The 23,727-nt window shown below is 36.3% G+C and overlaps 2 protein-coding genes across 2 annotated transcripts in view; both read right to left on the bottom strand.

Annotated features, from left to right (window-relative positions):
* Positions 1 to 7,673, bottom strand: part of Mdh1 (malate dehydrogenase 1) — a 24,242-nt gene extending 16,569 nt beyond the window's left edge. Inside the window, exon 1 of the mRNA XM_017630036.1 lies at positions 7,479 to 7,673. Coding sequence (XP_017485525.1) covers positions 7,479 to 7,481 — 3 coding nt within the window. The 5' untranslated portion in view covers positions 7,482 to 7,673. The remainder of the gene's footprint in view (positions 1 to 7,478) is intronic.
* Positions 7,674 to 8,268: 595 nt separating this feature from the next.
* LOC108374061 (uncharacterized) lies at positions 8,269 to 10,834 on the bottom strand. The gene has a single exon (XM_017630024.1). It carries the CDS (start codon positions 10,477 to 10,479, stop codon positions 9,556 to 9,558), a length of 924 nt encoding a protein of 307 aa, XP_017485513.1. The 5' UTR covers positions 10,480 to 10,834; the 3' UTR covers positions 8,269 to 9,555.
* Between the last annotated feature and the right edge of the window lie 12,893 nt (positions 10,835 to 23,727).

The raw sequence follows: 23,727 nt of genomic DNA, 5'->3' as shown, positions 1-23,727 counted from the left end.
CCTTGCAAAGGATGGATCAATGCTTCGAGAAGCAAACAAATTTACTAGGAAAGAAAGTTGCATCAATTTTTATTTTTTCCAATTTCAATTTTTTATTTTTTATAATTTTTTGTATTTCACATGGCACGCTTTGATTTAGAAGAAAAAATTCAGAACAGTTGTTGACACTTTCGATACCAGAAGCAACAACAAAATACACGCAAATGTTGTTTTTGCTCTACTGATACCAAGGCGAATTTATATAAGGTGGTGTTACTAGCTCAGCTGATTTTGTGTATGTGTTTCGCCGCACGGCTTCTGATATCCAATTAAAATATTTTGTTTGAATTTCTACACACACTGTTACAGATTTTGACAGTTTATGCCGCCAAAGCAAAAACAAAACACATGTAAATTTTTGTTTTTGTACTCCTGCTATCACCTTATATTAATTCGCCTTGACTGATACTACCTGTTTAATGTGCCTTGGTCCCACCCAAAATTAATTTTATACCCGAGCGCACTTGTGCACAAGGGTATTATAACTTTGTTCACATAACGGTTGTTTGTAACAGCCAAAACGAATCGAGATAGATATAGACAAATGTATACATAAATGATCACAATGAAAAGAGAAATCGTCCGTCCGTCCGTCCGTCTGTGCACACGATATCTCGAGTAAATATTGAGGTATCTGAACGAAACTTGGTACGTGCACTTCTTTCTGGCGTAGGACGGATGGTGTTGAAAATGGGCAAAATCGGACAATAACCACGCCATCATCCCATATAACGGTAAGTTTCAGAAATACGAAAACTGCGATATTTTACTAACTAGTGAAGATTATTCACTCAAAATTGATATTTACAATAAATTTTAGACGAAAAATAAGAATGTTATAAATTTTCGGAAAATGGACGTAGCCACGCTCACTTACGGTTACCAATTTCTTCCAAACTTAGCATAGTTGTTGGCCCTGGTATAGCATACCAAATGGCCGAACATTTTTTAAATCGGACAATAACCACGCCCACATCCCATATAACGGTAATTTAGAGAAATACAAAATCTTCTATAAATCAGTAAATATTAAAGCTAATTTATTCAAAATTGATGCTTGCAACATTTCTCTACCAAGAAATACTTTTCAGATAAAATTTTGGAAAATGGGCGTGGCACCGCCCACTTATGATCACATTTATGTATCTCGGTAACCGTTTTACCAATTTGTTCCAAACTCGGTATGGTTATTGTGCTTGCCACATAGAAGAAAAAAAGATGAAAATTATTGAAATCGGACTAAAATTACGACCGCTTTTCATATAACGGTAAATTTCAGAAATGCTTGAAACTTCAATATTTCGAAATTTAAGGACGTTAATTTACTCAAAATTGATACACCCCGGCTTACCATGTAGCGGTAGCTTTCGGAAAGGTGAAAAACATATCTTGAATACATGCGCCGGGTATTTAATGTTCGGCTCCGCCCGAACTTAAGACTTCCTTACTTGTTTTTATTGAACATTTTTAGCCCAACATTTTCTCCAACAATTCACGTTTACGATTTCCACTGGCACATTAATCTGCTAAACATATTGTTTTGATGGTCATTTGCAGCTTTAAGTAACGTAACGGAAGTGTTATGTCCGTGAAGAAGTTCTTAAAACTCTCCAATTGTGCAGCATTTAAAATCGCGGTTATTTGCAAAACGAAATAAATCTGAAGAACCTTTTCCTCTTCACTCCCTGGCAGGAACAATGATCCGGTTCTATAGTGAATCTGTCCTAGAAGCTCTATAGTATAGTTGGCGGCAAGTTCAAAATGTTCATTGTTCGACAGAAATACAATATACATATCGTCACCTAAAATGCAAAAATACGTAACAACATCGTAAATTAAATGGAAAAACTCGTGACTAATATTTTAATTTTTTTTCATAAACTGATGTGGGGAGTTGTAATTCGAGAAATCCATCATTTAAATCAAAAAAAGAATTAAGAATTTTTTATTAGTTATGACTTTTTTCATTTCAATGACGTTTGTTACGTCTTTTTGCATTTCAGGTGACGATTTACTTATTTCAGACGAAATACTTTAATCGCTTAACGCATAACATATATTGGAAAATCACATCCCTTGGGCCACTCGTAACACAGGAGAGTTCGATATACTCAATGGTGCAACAGAGGGATTTAATCTGACATTCACGGCACGTTTTCTCACTTGGCGATTTTTGGTAATAACTCGTCTCCAGCGCTAACGGACACCCATTTAGGAGCATTTCATTCACAAACACACCTACAGACGAATTATAAATACATTCAAAGATAGCTAAAAGTCAATACGTTTGTAGACCCCACGCCCCCTTTTCAAATAGCCTCATTTTTCTCTATGAGTATGGGCTCGATTCCATATATGTACATACATATCTCCATACGAAGTTCAAGTACTGTACCATGAACACTTCCAGAGATATGCAGTATAAAAATTCGGTTTGTATGGGAGATGCCACGCCCCCTTCATATAATGAAATTCTTTTAGCCTATAACCATCCTTGAGACGTGTGCGGCAGAGATCCGTAGTATGAAAAATTTGGATTGTATGGTAGGTGCCACGCACCCTTTTTCAACAGTCCGAAACTTTCTTCAAGAGTATGCGATTTATTTCATATATCTCCATACCCAGTTCCAGTACTCTACCATGAACATATCCATAGATATGCAGAAGGAAAAATTTTGTTTGTATGGGAGGTGTTACGCCCCCTTTCGAATAACTCCAATATTTCTCTAAGAGTATGCGCTTGATTTTATATATCTCCATACCAAGTTCCAGTATTCTACCATGAAAATTTCCAGACTTATGCAGTATAAAAAATTTCGGTTTGTAGGGGAGGTGCCACACCCCCTTTTCCAATAGCCCCAATTTATCTCCAATAGTATGCGATTTAATTCATATACGAAGTTCTATACGAAGTTCCGGTACTCTATCATGAACATTTCCAGAGATATGCAGAATGAAAAGTTCGGTTTGTATGGGAGGTACCACGCTCAAATTTTTCTCCAAGAGTATGCGATTTATTTCGTATATCTCCATACCAAGCTCCAGAACTCTACCATGAACGCTTCTAGAGATATGCAGTATGAAAAATTCGGTTTGTATGGGAGGTACCACGCTCAAATTTTTCTCCAAGAGTATGCGATTTATTTCGTATATCTCCATACCAAGCTCCAGAACTCTACCATGAACGCTTCTAGAGATATGCAGTATGAAAAATTCGGTTTGTATGGGAGGTGCCACGCCTTCTTTATATAACGAAATTATTTTAGCCTCTAACCATCCTTGGGACGTGTGCGGCAGGTGTAAGAAATTTCAAAAAAAACGGTTCATGATATTGCAATAAAAGTATAAAAAGCATTAAAAACCCATTAACTAATTTTAATTTGAAGTAAAAATTGTTCGTTGACGTTGAGGGTAGAACTTTGAGTTCAAAAAAGATAGTGGCGGAAGTTAAGTTGGTTTCACTGGGCCGTATGCATAAAAACTAAGCAATTGCTTTTACTTAATATTTCATACCTATCACTTAAATTTATTTGAGTAAATCGAGTAGGTCTGAAATTAAAAAAAAAAGCATTTCCCAAGGCGAATTAATATATAATATATTATATTAAATTAAAATATAATATAATATATAAATTCACCTTGGCATTTCCTTAGGTTTTATTCAAGGCGAATTAATATAAGGTGATAGTATATAAATTCGCCTTGGTTTTATTCATGCGGCACACTATGCCAAAATCAATAACATTTGTCGTCAAATAGGTAAAAACACATTGTCAAAAGGAAATAAGAAATGGTTTATTGATTGATTTAGATCAAAATAGTTCTTTGGTCGTGTACATGTACTGCTATAATATGTATGTATATTATATAGTCCGTATGCAACAAAAAATAATAAATTGCTTTTATTTTCATAAAACATCTAACAATGTTTACAAGATTTATTTTAGAAATAAACATAATAGAATTAAGCTGAAAAAATGTTAGTAATTATAAATAGTTCTTCCTAGAATAACTACCTACATGATCTTTAATAATGCAAACAAGAAAAATTATTAAAAAGTCAAATGCGTGAAGCATTAGCATAAGTTTGGATAATTTAATGAAAACAAATTTCATTAGCATTATATATTTCAGATATTAATGCACTAATATTTTACTAGGCATTTGATTTTCAAAATTATTTCATTGCAATTTTTATCTGCACAAAATTTCAAAAATAAATGCATTAATTTTTTACATAAACATTAGTTGTGTTTGTTTAGAAATTATCCAGTAACTTTAGTTGCGTTCGATAACAAAATTAGCCAACACCAGCCAACAATCAAAATCAAGAGCGTTAGGTTGGTGTTATGCAGAAATTTTGTTTGGCAAACTGCGTGCAATTGTTGTTGTAGCAAACTCCGAGAGAGCGAGAGAGCGAGTTTGGCGACTCTCACAGCAAACTAATTTAGTTTGGTCAAACTGCAGCAAATTCGGTGTTGTCATATACAAAAATTTTAAATTGTGCGCGTTATGTACATCTGAAATTCTCATTTCGTGTTGGCAATAGCCATGAAAACCATAATGAACGTGCAACCCTGTGCCAAACTCGACATAACCACCTCCGAGCAAACTAAGCAGCCGCCATTTAATTTGGCAAACAAAAGTTTGTCTGCATAACACCGACCTAAGCGAAAATTCTCTCCCAAAGAAAAGAAAAAGCAAAAAAAGGAAATTAGCCATCACTTGCAAAAACCGAAAGAAGAAGACACACCAGCTGACTTTGTTTATGTTTTATTTGTAAACATACTGAAATTCATGTTGCCTCCATGGAAGAAAAAATGAAAGTGAACGTTCAATGTTCACCAGGAACATTTCTAGAAGTAAAAACTAGTTGGCACTATCTTAAAGTCACATAGCAGGCAGCCAAAAAGCATATAAATACCAAAAACCGAAAACCGCAATTTTGTTTGTTTACAAAAATTACAACCATATGTTTTGTGATCATATGTTTTCGTGTTGGATAATTTTTGTTGACTAAAATTTTGCCAGTGTAAAATGAACGCTTCTCTTGCATCAAAATGAACGCTTGCTCTCTCAATTTTTGTGTGTTGGATAATTTTTTGTCGTTATCGAACGCCATCCAGTAAAAATTTGGAAAAACTTTTACAAATTTTTGACTTGTCGAACGCAACTAATAATTTTTTGTCGTTATCGAACGCCATCCAGTTAAAATTTGGAAAAACTTTTACAAATTTTTGACTTGTCGAACGCAAGTATTATTTCTAATAGTTCTCATAGAAAAAATTTGCAAAAAAGTACGCGAACGCTATTCCAGTAATAATTTGCAAGTTTCATGAACTGCTGATAAATTGGATGTTTATTCGCAGCAAATTCCTAATAAAACAATGGCGCGTATTCATAGTCCAGCCACTAAGTCGAAACTAATAAAGTTGCAACTTAAATTTAAGTACCAACTTATAATTCACTTCTATTCATAGTCGCATTTAAGACTTCTACTAAGTAGTTTTAACTTAGTTTTACGATATTGCAAAACGAGTGTGAAAATGTATCGATTTTTCTTTACGATATTTTGGAAAAATTTCATTTTTATTAAATAATGTCAAGTTTGAAAATCCGTTTATGTAATTTTTACTTTCATTGCATGTTTATGCAAAAGAATAAGGTATAAGTTTCTTGTTAATTGTGTGAAATAGCCAGAACTACCGCAATGATGTGAAGTTGATGTTTGTCGAAAGCATGCTGTGAAACATACAAACACATATCTAAATGTTATGCACTAATTTGCTTTAAAAGAACAAGCTTGAAATTGACTTATTATTTTAGCATTTATATATGTAAATCATTCCAATTATAAAATTGTGATGTAGCCTTATTCGAATTGTAATACGCATTTCATTTCATCTTCCGATTCAAATGGATCGCTCTTTGTAAGTTTCACTTAATTTTTACATATTTCGTATTTTTTCTTTAATTTAATCAAATACTTCTTCCTAGTGACGACTTAATTGCAGCTGCAGCCGAAACTAAATTTTAAGTTGGTACTTAGCCATAAAAGTGGAAACTAAGGCGACTATGAATAGCTTTAGTTGTAACTTAGGATAGTTTCGACTTAGTTGTGAACTAAATATGACTATGAATATGCACCAATATATTTTCTATTTAAATAGGTTTGATTTGTGAAATCCAACAATAAAAACCCACAAACAGTTTCCTTATTAGTTTAAATTTCATCCAGCAACATGCGATCAGCTGTTTTTCGTACTGGCAAATTCTTACAAGTAAAAATTTATCCAGTAAAATCCAGTAAAAACTTGCACTTCAACTGTCATTTTTCGCTCTCTCAATTTCCCCTACTTTGCAAGTTTTTGTGTACGAAAACGCCAAAACACGAAAATTCGTAAAAACTTTTACTGGATTTTACTGGAAGTGAGTAAAAAAACGCAAATTCGTAAAAACTTATGGCTTAATGGTAATTAACGTACCGTAACGCATTACAAAATTAATGCATTTTTTACAACTCTGGTGCATATCTATGTACATATGTACTTACTTCCGGCAAACTCAAATTGTTATATTATTAATTATAATAGGGCATGTTTTGTGCTGTTCTCCGCAATGATTAAGCACTATAAAATCACCTGATTTAGGCAATACATTTAAATGCTGATAAGAACCAATGCATATATAAATCGGTGTAGTATAATGGTTATGTATGTGTAAGTATTGAATGCACACTTAAACTAAGGTGGACTCACTACTATTACTAGGTATTTCTATAAAAAACACTAATGAAAGAAATTGATGCATGTATTTTTAAAATACATACATTAGAAATAAAATTGTTTTAAATTGTAGATCTTTTACATTGCCGGCCGGTATGCTTTTGGCGAAATTTGTTTGCATTAATTGATATGATTGCAAGGTCACCTGTTTTGTGGTAAACAATTGGTATTGTCTCTTTGCATTCTATTCACCTGTAATTTGCTAGAAGTGATTCGCTGGGCTCCATGCTTATATGTATGCTTGTTTCCCACACATAGCAATCTCAAACGAATGAGCTTACATATATACACAAGACATTTGATTGCTAATCGCGACGTGGCGCATCGCCGGGAATTAGTAGCTTGGTCGACAATGGCACAAACTTTGCAATCATCAATTGCGGTGCATGTCAGCCACTTCATATTCATATGTATTTGCTGGAAAAGTGTATTTTGTATATTTTCTATATGGATTACTGATTCTATCGTTTACTCTATGTATTTGCAGAGTATAAAGGTCAAATGAATGTTAAATAGTATTGGAGTGTTTTTTCTCCAGGCTAATATCAAATTGTTCCTTATATAAAGTCATATTGAGAACCAGATACGCTGGTGATACAAAATGCAACGCAGTTCGTTATCCTGGAGTGTCAACTGACTATGTAATACACTTACCATTTCTTTGTTAATTCCTTAAAACAGGCACGTAAAAAAGCGTGAATATAAAAAAAATTAACGTTAAAGTTCAATCAGCAACAAAACCGCAAGACGTGTATAATTTAACACCGCACAAATGGATGGGGAATGGAGAATAAAATCGAGTCGGCTCCAACGTCAAATCACAATTTTGCTCCACACGAAGATAAAATGCACAGAGTTGCATCAGCTTAGCAGGGGTGTATTTTGGTTCCATAAGGGTGAGTTTACAATGAGTGTTCGGATTATAAGAGATCAAATCCTTATAGCCTCATTAACTTTTAAGGCTCTTTAAAATAATCATCCCTATTGCGAGTGTCGGCTAGTAGTAGATAAACGACTTTTCTATGGTATTGTGAATGTGGATTTCTTGTTCAACAAGCGACTATGAATGGTGTTTAATCGCTCATCCTTCTACATATATTTGTTTGTAGAAGAATGGGCGACTATAAACTTTTCACACTTATTGAACAAGAAAACGCCTTGAAAATACCGCGGATAATCGATAGTCGACTAACAGTCGCTTATCTGCTACTCGTCGACAATCGCAATAGGGATGATTGCGTTTCTATGAAATTATACTTTCTTTAATCGTTAAAAATAAGTTTCTGAAACATAACAATAAAGATTGTATGACGCCAAAACTGGGCTCGAATCGTCACATACGTTATCGTACTACTCGTCACGTAAAAACCCATTTTTCGGATTATGGCATACGTGAACGTACTCTGTGTCTCATTCAGCTTATACTGCCTGACGTATCACGTAATCAGTGAACGGATGTTACGATTCGAGCCCTGGTTTGCTTCCAAACAAAATTTTATATTATCGCTAGATTTTGAGACCATGTTCGGGATTTTAATAAAATATCAATCATAGCCGTTTTACCTCTACGGTTTGCAAAAACTAGGTCCATTCAATAACAGTAAAATGGAGGAAGAGAAAATTACGACAAAAGTTATTGAATTTTCATTTTGATTAATAATTTCCATCGTCATAAAAATCAGAAAATATACATTAGATTTAAATTCTTCATCCATATTTTCGTTTCACTAACTTTGTTTCATCAAATCATCCTTTTATACACTTTGTTCAGATTTGAATTTGGAATATAGCCTTGTTTTTTAACACCTGCAAATTCCTGCTAGTCAAATTTTAACTTGCAAGAATTTGCTGCTTTCTCGGGTGGTTACGCTCTCGAATTCGCTCTCCTGTAAATTGTTTGGGTTATTGCAAGGTCTGTTTAAGGTGTGCGGTGCGTTTGCAGCAAATACCGGTAACAATTCGTTAAAATTTTTTGATATTGGATGCCAATTATTGCGCAACATAAAAGCCTGGTGGAATTGAATTATGCCTAAAAGTATGCTAAGATATATACCAAAATCCCTTTGGAAATTTATGCGTAACAGCATATACTACATACATATTGATATAGGAATGTAGAAACTATGTCTTTGCATTAAGCTAACCATGGATATGTATCATTAGTTTTGAAACCCCACGAAAATGTCCTACTACTATTTTTATCATTTAACTGCGAAGACACGATATCAATTTTAGCAGAGTACCTTAAATTATTTTGGAAGTGTTTATGGCGCAAAATATCGAGTACATAAATTAAACTTTTCTTAAATCGCATAGCTCAACATTGTTTTTAAAGCAATAAATCGAATCTACTAGTGATACCTATTTGGCTAGTTATTGATATACCCAACGTAGTGCTTAATATAGTTTATTATAAGCTACATACATACATCAGCTATAATTAATATACATAAATCAAATTCCATTCATATGTACCATACAAATAATAATATAAATTCAAATTTCTATATTTTATAGCCATTATAAGAAAATCAGGAAAATAAATTGTAAATTTTGTGGATACGCACAACGCTATCTATTTTGCTTGAATACTTTGATAAAATCCATTTTTACTGAAGTTTGCTTCAGTAATCCGTTTGTTCATTTGCGAACGCCATTACACAGAAGTGGCGTTTAATTATTAAAAACTGCATGGTTTTCATGCCTATCACTATATATTTACTCCTCATCTTCATATGTACATCATTTCAGCCATTGTTGACATTTTCTTCGGTATGTGCACAAATGTATCAAAATAGCTAGCAAGTTCATCGATGGTCACATCATCGCCGTTGCCATTACTGTTAGTCACTGTGCCGACACCGTTGCCTGCTTGTTGCGAACATGACGTGCTGGCAGTTGAGCGAGTACTGGCTCCTGTATTCTTTTCCGGTGAATATGGTTGTATGCCACTTACACCAAAACTTGTTCGCTCCCTGTTACTAAATAGACTTCTTTTGGCCAAAGATGGCTGCATAGTTGTAAAATTTTTGGAAAACTGTTGATCTGGACTAACTAAACCAAATCGACCTTTCACATCGTTTTCCAATTCCAATAAATTCTGACACTCGTGAATTAAATCACGGAAATTACAAATTCCACGACTTGTACTCGATGAGACTGCATTATCTATTGATGAAATAACAGTTTTTCCCACAGTAGATGTTGACGTATGATCGGTATTTTCTGTAGGCAATGTCTGAAGCAATTTCTGAAGATTTTGAAGTTTTCGAAGGACTGGAGGGCGCAAAATATTGCGACGGTGCTTTAAGGATTGCCGTTGAACTCCTAATGTAGAATGCGTCCAACACGTGTTATCCAAAGGATCCGTAGACAGGGCCTTGGTCGCCGATTTATACGCGTCTGCTACACTCTCTGACCGGCGTCGCAATCTGCAACGTCTACATCCCTGATGACTACGTTGCAATAGTTTAGTATTCGATGTTGACTGGCTATCTTCAAGCTTTAGATCACTGGCATCAGTTTCCTCATCATAGAATGGATTTAAAGCGAGTGGAAAATTTGTAGAATCAATAAGATTAAGAGCTCCTAAGTGGGCTAGTTCCGCTGTAGAAATTTCCAGTTTATGCAGTTTGCCCGCAATCTCCTCAGACATTTTGTAGTATGAACTGCTATTCAGTTCTTGCCAAATATTGTTATCCTGCTTTGCTCACATAGACGCACAAAGTTTGTGCACTTTCGAAATGAAAATGATGCTACCCAAACAGTTTTCTGCTTGTATTTAATAATGTTTTCACTTCTATATATTTTTTTCTTCTTCCTTGTTTATGTGCATCACTTGTTATCGTATTTGTTTGGCTTGTTTGTTCTTAGCACAGTGTTGGCGTTGCTCCAATACCTTCCTTGCTATTTATGGAACATTATCGTCTGCATAAACGCGTAATTTTGTTATTTAGGAAACTTAATTTGACTTCTGTTGATTTTTAACACATTGAATCGGTAAATCTTTATTCTCTTTACTTTTTCTCTATCATACGTGGTGTGTTCAGTGTTGGTTTTTGTTGGGCATAAATAATTACCCTTGATAGGGAAGAAAGAATTTTATCCGCGATTGATCTAGAATAAAATAGAAAGGAGGCAAAGACCCAATTACATTGCATTCTAGAAATTACTGTAATATGCTTTGTTAAGATTTATGAAAAAATTACGGTTGTTTCAAACTAAAATTTATCTTGTTTTGAACTTAATTACTAGCTGGTTGATTTGGGTTTGCAGAACCATTGAGATTGTATTAGCTGAGAAACGATCGATACGGAGGCCTGCTATAATAGGGGTCGCCCCGTAAACCTCGTAAATTTAGGAGCCTTGTAAAAGAACTGTCAAAATTTGTATGGTGCTCTTTTTACGAACCCCTCGTAAAAGTGGCTAGGTTCCGAGGGGCAACAGTTGAGCGCAACCGTTGCTAAAAAACTTAGTGATCGTTATGCGTCTTCTGAACGGACGATGCGTGAGGGGGAAGGGGGGCGGGGAGGGGGAGTTGAAATAACACAAACGGCAATAACGCAAAATTTGCTTTATTTCCCTTTTAAATCGGAAATAATACCAAAATCTGAGTTTTGCTTTATTTCCAACAAAGATTGGAAATAAAACAAATTTTGCATTATTTCCCATTGCTTATTTATACTGTTTGTAAAAAAAAAAAACAAATTACTGACAGAAGGAACAAGAACTTTGTTTATTTCAAAAATACAATTAAACCAAGGCACATTGAACAGGTAATATCAGTATAGCAGCTGATTTGATTTTTTTTTTCAAATTATTTGTTCTCGAAAATGTCAAATATTTTATATTTCTTCTCACAAAAATTGTAAATTGTTATAATCTATTTGCATGTGAAACATTTTCCAAACAAAACCAGCGATTAAATAGCAGCTTTTGGAAAGCTCGCCCAACTCAGCAGCACAACCGCCCGCTGATTACTGGGCCTGGCACAGGATGGATCAATGCTTCGAGAAGCGAACCAATTTCTTAAGAAAGAAAGTTGCAACAATTTTAATTTTTTCAATTTAAATTTTTTACCTTTTTCGTATTTCGCATGATACCCTTTGATGTAGAAGAAAAAATCGGAACAGTTTTTGGCACCTTCGATACCAGAAGCAACAACAAAATACAGGCAAATGTTGTTTTTGCTCAAATGCTCCAAACCTGTTTGATAGGCCTTGAATTAAACAAAACATGTGATATAATTCATATGAAGAAAGTAATATTAACAAAATATGTTTACTTATGAAAAGTCTAACAAAATATAGGAAAAGAATCGTCTTTAAAAACTGCTCCGTATATTGGACATAGCGCTTTAGTATGAATTTTTTCTGCTTTTTAATATGTTAAAAACCCCTGCAAAAATCGTTGGACCATGTAGTCTATTTGTGGTATATTGGAGTACTTACAAAAGTGCTCCTCTGTCATGCTGTAGCGGACCAACTCGTGTCTCTGCACCAGCTTATTGTTACCCGATCACTGCTCGTGTTTTAACGACATGTGATTGAAGTTAAGCATTTGAAAGTACATTTGCATGTCTGGCTGTAGCTGAACGTGTAGAGATGCTAGCTGTTAGTTCTTAGCTCCCAGCATGTTCGGGTTCGAATGTCGTCAGAGGCAACATGTAATTTTTAATTTTTGTTTCTGGTTTTTATTAATTTCAAAAAAAGCATCTGCGAAGTGAAGAACAAAAGCATGCACAAACGAAAAAAAAACGATAATGTCATTGGAGTATGTTGGGAGTAGTTTTGTGCTACTCTGATGTAATGCAGGGATGGAGTATATGGTCCTGCCCTAGGACATCGCAATGTTAATTGGACCATATTTTTTATATAAATTGTGGTTAATTTTGGAGTACTCCTTGGTCCTTCGGGATTACTCTTTACATGCATGCATGGAGTAGTCGCGATTTTTGCAGGGACATTGCTGGAAAACCTTAAAAAAGCAAAATAATGCACATATATAGGTAGTCATGAACCAAATATACAAGATCACGTAAGAACGCGACGTTGTATTTGTAACTGGTGTTGAGAAAAAAGTTTGCGAAAGCGGGTTCGTCAGCTGAGCGCTTGTTTACATCACAAGCACCGCTCTTTTACACTTTTCTTCAAGTAAAGAAGAGTTAATTCAACATGACAACACATTTTAAAGCATTTTGTTGCATCATTTTACCTAAATTGTGCGTTTAAAGTGGCTGACAATAATTTTGGCTCATTTTGGTTTTCGTTGTTTTCTTTGCTTTGTTTACTTTTCGCTCGTTTTCCAGTGAAACAAGATGGCGTAGAACCCGCTAAAAAAATCGACTTTTTCACTCTCTTGTTCTTACGTGATCTTGTGTCTTTCGTTCATGTAGGTAGTCACCCAGTTACATTTGACAAAAAGTAGTACATGAACAAGTTAAATGGATAGTCACATTTTATAGGCAAATTTTCAAATAAAGCAGTGGCACCTGGGTGGGATGCAGCATGCAATAACACCATACACAATAATTCCCATTACTTGGGCATTAAAAAGCAGTTTCAGAAGTGAACTAGTGTTATTTTATCATTTTTCCTTTTTCTAAACGGCTATAATGCCACCAGTACATAATTGCGAAAGGAGGGGCGGGGGACACGAGCGCGACGTCGAACGCGGCGCGGTGTGGCGCGGGGCGCCGCGCGAACGCGGACCGCCGCGACGCCGGGCACTTTCAAAATTGTATACTTACAAATCCGTCCATTTAACTTGTTCATGTACTACTTTTTGTCAAATGTAACTGGGTGACTACCTATATATGTGCATTATTTTGCTTTATTACTAAAATTGTTAAGTATAAAAGTTGGACTTATTGCTCAACGAGAAATGAAATAAAGCAAATTTGTGTTATTTCACATTCAATTGGGAAATAACACAAATTTGCGGTATTGCCGTTTGTGTTATTTCACCCCCCTCCTCCCCCCGCTTGATGAATTAACTGTCAAATTCAACTCTCAAACATGTTTTCTCAAATGATCAGAAAAATATTACCATCATCTAACACGCAACTGTTCAGTTGATCAGAAGTACAAAACAACCCCAGTGGAAAAATGTAATGTATAGTAATCAAAAAAATAATCAGTAATACAACCTTTTTCACATTCGAAAATGCATTTATTTCGGGTGCACTTTGAAATGGAGACCCCCGATTCGGGGATTAAAAGTGATACCATTGGAAAGCTGGAGTCCTCCACTTTTCAGATATACCCACTTTTTGGTGCGGGAGCCTTTTAGTTTTTGAGATATTTAGTATTCAAGTTTTGTACTTGCTTAGTAAACGACACTATGTATTAGACAAATCAACACGAACATACACCTTATGTACAATTCAAATCAATTTAAATTATTTAGTTATTTTAATTTTTTTTACTGTTCCCCTTAGTTATATAACAGTTATATTTTATTTATTAAATATTTTGTTTCTTGATTTCACAACCAGCGCAAATGGCGGCTTGCGTATTGACATAAAACGAATGTGCGCTTTCGCAAACTTTCTCATGAACCAAAAATACAAGATCACGTAAGAACGCGACGTTGTATTTGTAACTGGGTTTGAGAAAAAAGTTTGCGAAAGCGGGTTCGTCAGCTGAGGGTTTGTTTACATCACAAGCACCACTATTTTACACTTTTATTTAAGTAAAGAAGAGTTAATTCAACATGACAACACATTTTCAAGCATTTTATTACATCATTTTACCTAAATTGTGCGCTTAAAGTGGCTGACAATAATCTTGGCTAATTTGGGTTTTCGTTGTTTTCTTTGCTTTGTTTACTTTTCGCTCGTTTTCCAATGAAAGAAGATGGCGTAGAACCCGCTAAAAAAATCGTCTTTTTTCACTCTCTTGTTCTTATGTGATCTTGTGTCTTTCGTTCATGAAACTTTTTTCTCAAAACCAGAGATCAGAAAAAAAGTCCTGTTCTTGTAGGTAACTTATAACCTTTTTACCATCTGCAAAACTGACGAAGTGGCAACCATCTAAAGAAGGAGGAAATCAGCTGACACGGAAATATCTAAATTCCGCAGATTTCTGCGCTACGGGCTATGTATTTGCAGGAAATCTGGCATTCACTTCCTTTTCGTCGGTGAACGAGTGTGGACGTGGTTTGGCGCAGTAATACTCATATTCTTTTAGTTCTAGCGCATAGGCACTCTGAGGTGCTAAGTACAGCAACACAAGTTTCTTTTAATATATCTACGCTATAACAAACGCTTATAGCAGACAGATAGACAAGTGCCCATTTTCGCTTTTGTGTTTTTTTTTTCACTCATCTTTAAATTGGACTACAATTAATTAACCGCAAGACGTGATAAACGGCTCTGGTGAGTAATTTTGTTATATTTCCTTTATTGTGAAGTGCGGTTAGACATTTTTGTGTCGCTTAGTGGTTTTCATAACCATAAGACTGCCGCCAACGGCGGGAAAAAAGCCAAAGCCCGATATGGCGTCGCCGACTGCAGGGTCGGTGGCGTCTTCGGTGGATTTGGTGGAGGCCCTCTCGAAAGCCAATAGGGTGAGGGGGAAAAAATTAAAAAAAAATGCAGAAGAAAATTTGGTGAAAAAGCTGAAAAATAATGAGCTCATCAGATTCAGGGATTCCTTGAATACTTCGGATGAGGGGAAGATCAGTGACAATGAGTGTGACAGTGTTAGTGACAATGAGATGGCAGTAGAATTTGAAGGAGAAACAGAAAACGGAAAGGTAACGGAATGTCGTGAACCGCTAGCGGTGACGGCAAATGACACGGAAAACGGTACAGTGACTACGGACATAATCCGAACAATCAAGCGAGTGAGGTTATGTATCCATCTGACTTTGTAGGTGCTATTTTTATATTAATTGACACGGCGAAATGCCAAGAAATGCCTAATGAGAAATTTACCAATGGGTTGACACTGTTTAACATGATTAAACACTTACGTATTAAAGATATGGACCTAATAGAAGCGTTAGGGAAAAGTCTGTACAAGATTACTTTTAAAAACTGTGCATCGGCAAACAATTTTCTTTTAAATTCCAAAATTAAGGCAATGGGATTAAGGCCTTTCGTTCCGCGGACGGCCTTAGAATCCTATGGAGTAGTTAGGGGTATCCCTACTTCATATACAGACATCGAATTAAAAGCCAACACTATCTCAAGTATCCCTATTTCGTCGGTCAGGCGCTTTACACGCAAGGCTGAAAACATTGGCCCGTAGTCATAGTCAAAATAAAGTCGACTTTAAAGTTAGTTGCAGCTTTTTTGACATAATTTTCAATGGGATATCTGTCAAAAAAGCTGCAACTAACTTTAAAGTCGACTTTATTTTGACTATGACTACGGGCCAATACCTTTGTCCCCACGACCACTGTGAAATTTGGCTTTGCAAACAAAGAGATTCCGAAGCATATTGTACTTGACTACACAAAACTGTACGTAGACTTTTATGTACCCCCTCTAAGGCAGTGTCTGAACTGCGGAAGGCTTGGCCATACGCAGTATGCCTGCAAAGCAAAAAAAAGGTGTGTTCAATGCGGACAAGACAACTGTGATTCTAACTCCTGTGAGAAAAAAATGTATTTTATGTGGTAACACGAACCACACAGCTTCCGATAGGCAGGCATGCGCGGTGTGGGAAAAAGAAAAGTCGGTTAACTACATACGTGCTGTTAAAAAACTATCGAGGAAGGAGACCCTACAAGCCTACTTCCCCCGTAATGAAAATCGTTTCAATTTGCTCGCAGTCGACGATGAGGCATTCCCGGCCTTATCAAACGACGAAAAAGTCACAAAAAATAGGGATAGTGAAATTAACAGAAAGCTAACTAGAGTCAAATACAGTACGATGGCACGCTTACCCAGAACGGAAAAGCGAATGGTGCATGGGGTAGATGAAAGGTCAGTGGAAAGGCCAAAAAAGAGTGTAGCGGGGGCTGTCATAGACAGGCCCGAATACCTGAAAGGCAAAGTCACGGAGTTGGAAAGACTCCTGTCGCAGTTGTTCAAGTTAGTACAGAACCTATGTAGCAATCAGATGGCAGGAGAGACTGTCAGTCAACTAAATAACCTGAAACAAAAATACAACCTTTTGAACCTAAGTGACGATATAGAAGCTATTAGAGGAGCTTCAAATCCGAATTTTGACACAAATGAAACTGTTACAATATAACTGCCAATCACTAAAAGCAAATATAAATAGCATAGAATTCTATCTGAATACGTACAATTTTGATGGTGCTTGCTTGAGTGAGATTTTTCATTCAAACGAGCAGCAACACAGAAATATTATCGATTTTAATATAATAGAAATCTCTAGACTGTTCACTTTCCTTGAAAATTTTCAAAACGTATTAATTCTGGGCGACTTTAATGCCAGAGCAACGGTGTGGGGGGACCAAATCACGTCCTGTAGGGGTAGAAATCTTCTCAACATAATTTCTGAGCACAACTTCTGGGCACTTAATGACGGTTCTCAAACCTTCAAAGCCAACTTCTTATCTCCCAATGGATCGGTTCTAGACCTGTCGTTCACCAACTGTAATGTTCCGCTTACATGGAGAACAGACCCAACGAAAATTGGCGGAAGCCACCACTTTCCCATCATAATGAGTCCACCACAATCAGCATTCACAAGAAGTGCTTTTTTAGCACAAAACAAACTTAAATTAGGGCTTCAACAGCTAGAGCTGGAACCGAACATTGAGGAGATTCAGTCCAAACTTAATGACGAGCTAGAGGCAACCACATACACCCCAAAGCTTGGTGGAACGAAACCTTAGCGAAAACTTTTCGGTTACTAAAATGTGCGTCTAAAAAATGTAAGGACTACCCATCACCGCAAAACTTTGAGGAGTATTTTAGAACAAAAAAAGACGTGGAAGGAGCAAGTCAAAAAAGCAAAAAAACTGAGCTTTGAAGGTAAAGTCGAAGAATTGAACAACGACCCTACTACCAAACAGGCCTGGAAATTTGTGAAGGCAATGAGAGGTGATTTCAAAGCCCGGAACAACTTTGCATGGTTTGATAGCAATAACCTTAATTTTCTGCAACATCTAAAAAGCTTAGTCCCCATCTCGAACCATGATATAGCACCCAACAGAGAAATCATAGCGGAAAATGAGCTGGCAATAAGCTTTGAGGAAATTCAAGATGTTTTGAAAAATAAAAAGCAGTCGGCTGGAGGGGCGGACCGCATTACCTACAGCATGTTAAAAGCGCTCCCTGATCAATCATTAAATAACTTACGTACCGCATTTAACAACATATTCCTTACAAATCAGATACCGGAAAATTGGCGAAAAATCAGAATTGTACCCATACCAAAAACCGGAAAAGACCTAAATGAGTTCACCAACTTCCGACCCATAGCCCTGTTGTCGGTCCCCTTAAAATGTATTAATTTGGTAATCAAAAACAGGCTCACGGACATGCTGGAGGAGGCTGATATTCTCCCTAGCTACTCTTTTGCGTATAGAAAAAGAAAATCTGCCACGGTGTGCACAAATTACCTACTTCATGACATTAGAACTCTGAAAAGTGAGGGCCTTAAGGTAACAATTTTTTCAACCGACATTAGCAATGCGTATAATTGTGTGAGTCTGGTCAAACTGAGAGAGGCTTTGGAGGAGGTGGAGACACCACCCACGTATATTGAATGGATCTCTAACTTTCTTTCCTACAGAGTATTGCAACTGGGCAGTGAATCTATAGAAATACGCGATGGTTTGCCTCAAGGCAGTAGTCTTTCCCCGGTGCTGTTCAATCTGTACACAAGACAGTTGCATGATATTGTTGACACCTCCACCAAAGTCTACCAATTTGCAGATGATTTCATTATTTTGTCGGCTCATAAAGACCTGCGTCAATCGCTGGAAAATTTACAGAGCAAAATCAATACATTTTCAGAAAAGTGTGCGAACTTAAACCTTACACTCAATCTTGAAAAAACGAAAGTGATGCACATTGCTAAAGGCAGCAAAGCAACTCTCAACCTGACCTGCAACAATCAGACTCTGGAGCAAACACAGTTCATAAACTTTCTCACGACGCGAATAAGCGCCTCACTAGCTGTCAGCGAGCACTACTCTGAGGTTATCAAAAAATCGCAGAAAAATTCGAACTTGTTCAAATGCATTACGACTGTTAAAGCAGGGCTACATCCTAAAGTTTCTCTTAATTACTATAAATCAATAGTTAGAAGTAAAATCGAATTCAGCCGCACTGCAATGACCAACTGCTCAAAGACCGTTAACAAAAAAATTCAGACCTACCAGAACAGCTTCCTTAGGAGAAGTCTGGGGCTAACCCCGGCTACCCCCATCCCCCTAATATACGCCTTAGCCAATGAACTCCCACCCAGTGAAAGAGCAACATGGCTCACTGCGAAAGAAATTATGAACAACATTGTGACGGATGAATCCCTCAGGGAGCAGCTTTATAATAAGCCATGCTTAAACTCTAGCTACAGTTTGATTTTCAACCAGTTCAGACACATTTTCGACGAACTTGACATAAATGACACCATGATACGGACCAGCAACATAAACATAATCACGAAGACCTTAAGCGACAAGAAGTCAAATCTCCCGGACGAAACCATTCAGGTGATGTACCACCAACTGTTACACGAGTACAAAAACTCAAACTTTCGAGTTCTTTTCACGGACGCTTCCGTGGGCAGCAGCACAACAGGGATTGCAATCTTCAATCCTCAGGACAATACTGAGCATGACTTTAAGCTTGAGTTCCGGGCTTCTTCTAGCTTTGGGGAAACCATAGCCATATTGAAGGCCTTAGAACTAGCCAAAGAATTAGGATATGCCAAGATTGCAATCTTCTCGGACAGCCTGATAGCCTGCCAACTATTAAAAAAACAAGCCATCCAGAACCACATAATTGCAAAGATTCACAACATAATAAGGGAGGCAGACAGGGTAGCAATAGTCTGGACACCCAGCCATAAGGGAATTGCAGGAAATGAGAGAGCTGACCAGGTAGCCAAAAATGCTGTGAACTCAGATAATGTACTACATTTTAAACTTACTAAAGACGAAGCACATAATAAGATACGGAATGAAATTAAAAAGTACTGGTATGACGGCTTTCTTGCGTTTTCTGCGAACAAACCCAATCTCCTTGCACAGATCTTCCCCTCTAAACCGAAAAGACCGTGGTTTTTTACCAAAATACTTGAACCTATAGAAAAAAAAACGTTAAATACAATATTGACCGGATACACATATGACAGGGAATACCTGTGTAGGATAAAGGTTCTGAACTCCAATATCTGCGGATGTGGACTTCAGGACAGTTACCTCCACCAAACATTTCAATGTCCACTCCTTAGGCATGTTCGGGAGGGCTTCACACTATTCAGACAAGACACAAATTTCTTTGATATACTTCACAATTGGGATTATAGTAAAATCACTCAACTATCAAACTTTCTGAAAAAAGCGGAAGTAAAATTCGAAATTCAAAAATTAAATAATAAAAGAGAAATATATTTAAAAATAAAGTTTATCCGCGGTACAATACCGCCCACCTCGTTCCTGTCCTGGAAAAACAAAATCATCGCAATACTGTAAAAGTATTATTCAATCGCGTGCCATGAATTAAACCGATAACACACTAACAGCCCTATTCCGCCACACTGACAAAACTCACCGCGATGACAATTGATATAAAAATGACAATTGCAGCTTTTTGGTATTCGCAGCAAAATTCAAAAGCTCGAATCATGCCAATTGTCATTTTTATTGTCATGACCTTTTGGGCAGGTGACAAGGCAAAAACATATGTTTGTGTTGGTTTAAAAAGTGCGACGATTTAATAAATTTGTGAAAAAAATATAAAAATCAACTAATTTCAATGGCAGCACAAATTTTAGTTATTTGCGCAGCCGTGCTTGTGGAAGATGAGCAGCAACGGATGCTCCCTACAAAACTGCACATAAACTTGCAGCTGCTCCTGCGTCGTCCGCTCATATTTTGCACGTCTAAAATGTTTGTAAATGTTATAAATATACGAATTTATCTATTTCACACAAATACTCACTTTTCTGGTGTTTCACCGCTCATATTTTTTGCAAATAATAGCGTTGACCAGCTGTTTCTACAACAATGAACTTTTCACCATGCATGGTAAGTTGACAAAAGCTTTTCGCTTGTCATTTTTTGTTAGGAATAGCAACGTGCAACGACAATGACAAAATCACGACAATGAAGGATGATCAATTGTCATGCTATTGCAAAACCGGAATAGGGCTGTAAGTCAATTAGTGCGACCATACGATCGGAAAACATCAATCTGCACATATCGAGGCGACTTCGATAGTTGCGTTCCAGTTTTTACAGCTACGCGATCGTGTAGCTCAAAGAGACCAAATACAGAATTAGAGGAATAACCTGGCGTTTGGGGAACTCAGCTTCCTGCCAATACTACTCAAATCCCCAAAAAAAAAAGAGCTCTGGAATTTTAAACGAAATGTTGAACGTAATATTGATATATCTACGTGAATTACGTAATTTATGTGCTATTTAGCTGTATAAAAACTGCAAAATGACTCAAGATTAAAATAAGACTACTATGAGATTGATGTAAACATCCAGTGCGTATGTTTTCATCAGTTGAATATGCTTCATATGCATATACAAATAAACATATTGCACAAANTTTCATCAGTTAAATATGCTTCATATGCATATACAAATAAACATATTGCACAAAAGCTTATACTTTTATTTCACACCAAAGCTACACTGTTTCCATGTAAATTTGCAAAGAAGCAACACGGTGCCACTGCTAAGGGAGCGGTGCGAGAGAGACAACTGTCAGTTTATCGAACCTTGTATTATTGAATCATGGTGTTTTGCATGTATATTAAGGTATATATATTTGATATTCAAAAAGGAGAACTCTGTTGATTAATGGTTATGATCCTCCACCTTGAATATTTATTTGCACAATAAATTTCATTTCATTTTCATTTCATTTATTAATAAAATCATTAGCACAATAAGATCAAAAGAAAGATCTTTTATAGCGCAACAAAAAATTCATAACAGTAAATAACATATAACTAAAACAGCAAAAATTACTTAAGACTAAATAAAAGTAACATAATATAATTAACAGAGTAGTATTTTTAAGTGAGTTCTACAATTGCAGGACATATACTTAAAATAAGACTTAATTAAACAAGTACATAGAGAGCACATCACAGGGACTGAAGTGAAGCTAACGGAAATACGCATACAGAAGATTTTTAGAGTTGCTTTGGCTTAAACTACTGCGAATATGGGATGGAATAGAGTTCCAGATGCGGATAGCATTGACAAAGAATAGCGGTGCAGAGCTGAGATAATTGTAGGTAGGAACAGTTAAGTCCTTTACTCGAGTGGATTTGGGGAACGTTAATTGAAGTGAATCTTCTTAGGCGGCGGTATCGCAAAAATGGAGAGTGAAATTTTTAAAACTGAAAACGTTACATGAGTGAGAAGGAAGATATAGGTAGTATAGGGAAGGGGGAAAAAAAGCCAAAAAACCAGAGATGGAGAAACCGGCCCTTAGGGCCGGTTGTTCAATGTCTGGTTATCACTACTTGCCGGTTAAACATCATTAGCGACGTTTTCGACATCATGCATATAACATGTGATGTTTTTTACGCTCTAAAAATAATTTCTACAACTTCACATACGGGGTTTTGCATTTTGCTGATACGCGGTTTTGCATTTTGTTGATACGCGGTTTTGCACTTTAAACGACGATATATGAATACGCCTTGGAAGATAGAAAGCGAGTAAGAATAAATGCCGAATACATGAATTTGTCTTCTTTCAACTTAAATAAGTGCATTTTGCAAACAATAGTGCGTACGTTACTTAGTGCCTTGGTAATGGCGAATTCGTAAGGATCTATTGATTGCATTATAAACATTTTCATTTATTTGTTAAACATACAATTACTTCCATTACAACCCGGTCCTATGGATGCTAGAAGCGCGAATTCATATAAGGTGGTGTTACCGGAAAATGAATAAATAAATTATATGTATATCAGAAAATTAATAAGATGAAATGAAATCATTGTTTGATTTCTAACCAAACCTATGTATGAAACTCAATCGCCTAATGGTTTGCCGAACCGTAAACATATGTTTACACATCCGATTTCGTGACTAGGTACCTGGTACTCACACATTTTTTAAGAAGTTTCACTTCTATCACGTGTACGGTGCTACACGCTTCTTTTTTTTCATATAGGCTGCATTTCTTTATTCATTCTGAACGTTTGGAATAAACTGTTTTGTTTATTTATTCTTTAGAACGTTCCTGATGATATGTTGACGTATATTTCAAACGCATTCTGTTTATTCCGGCTGTGAAATGGGATTATCCGGAATGTATAAAGAAACGCAGCCATAGATATTTGGGTGCCTTATCTGTCATGAGACGAAAAAGGAATATACAATTTCTAGCTTTAAGATATTCAGAAATTTCGCAGCCAAGTAGGCGCGTTCTCCAAGCGGAAATATGCTCATATTTTGCTAGCCCAAACACATAGCGCGTGATCTGGTTAAATACTACATCTATTTTGTGAGCTGATTGGGAATCTAACCTGCTGTAGACTACCACAGAATAACAGATAATTGGCATTATAAGTTGGATTGCGAGTTTACGTCTGATTTCTATCGGTGTGAATGGAGCAGACATTCGTAAATTCCTTAAAGTATTATAGACTTTGCCTACAGTTGAATTCACATGGTCAATGCAGGTAAGGCCAGTGTTGATAATAAACCCAAGGTTAGTTACTTTTGACACAAATTTAATTGGTTTGCCACCAATGTGTAACGATGGAATAGTTGCT

The sequence above is a fragment of the Rhagoletis zephyria genome, unplaced genomic scaffold (genome assembly GCF_001687245.7).
Source record: "Rhagoletis zephyria isolate East Lansing unplaced genomic scaffold, Rhagoletis_zephyria_1.1 Rzeph_scaffold_00085, whole genome shotgun sequence".
NCBI lineage: Eukaryota > Metazoa > Arthropoda > Insecta > Diptera > Tephritidae > Rhagoletis > Rhagoletis zephyria.
Note: the sequence above shows the minus strand (reverse complement) of the source record. Positions and strands in the feature narration are given on the sequence as shown.

Coding starts and splice junctions, on each gene's coding strand:
- LOC108374061 (XM_017630024.1), bottom strand. CDS start 10,479: ATGTCTGAGGAGATTGCGGGCAAACTGCATAAACTGGAAATTTCTACA.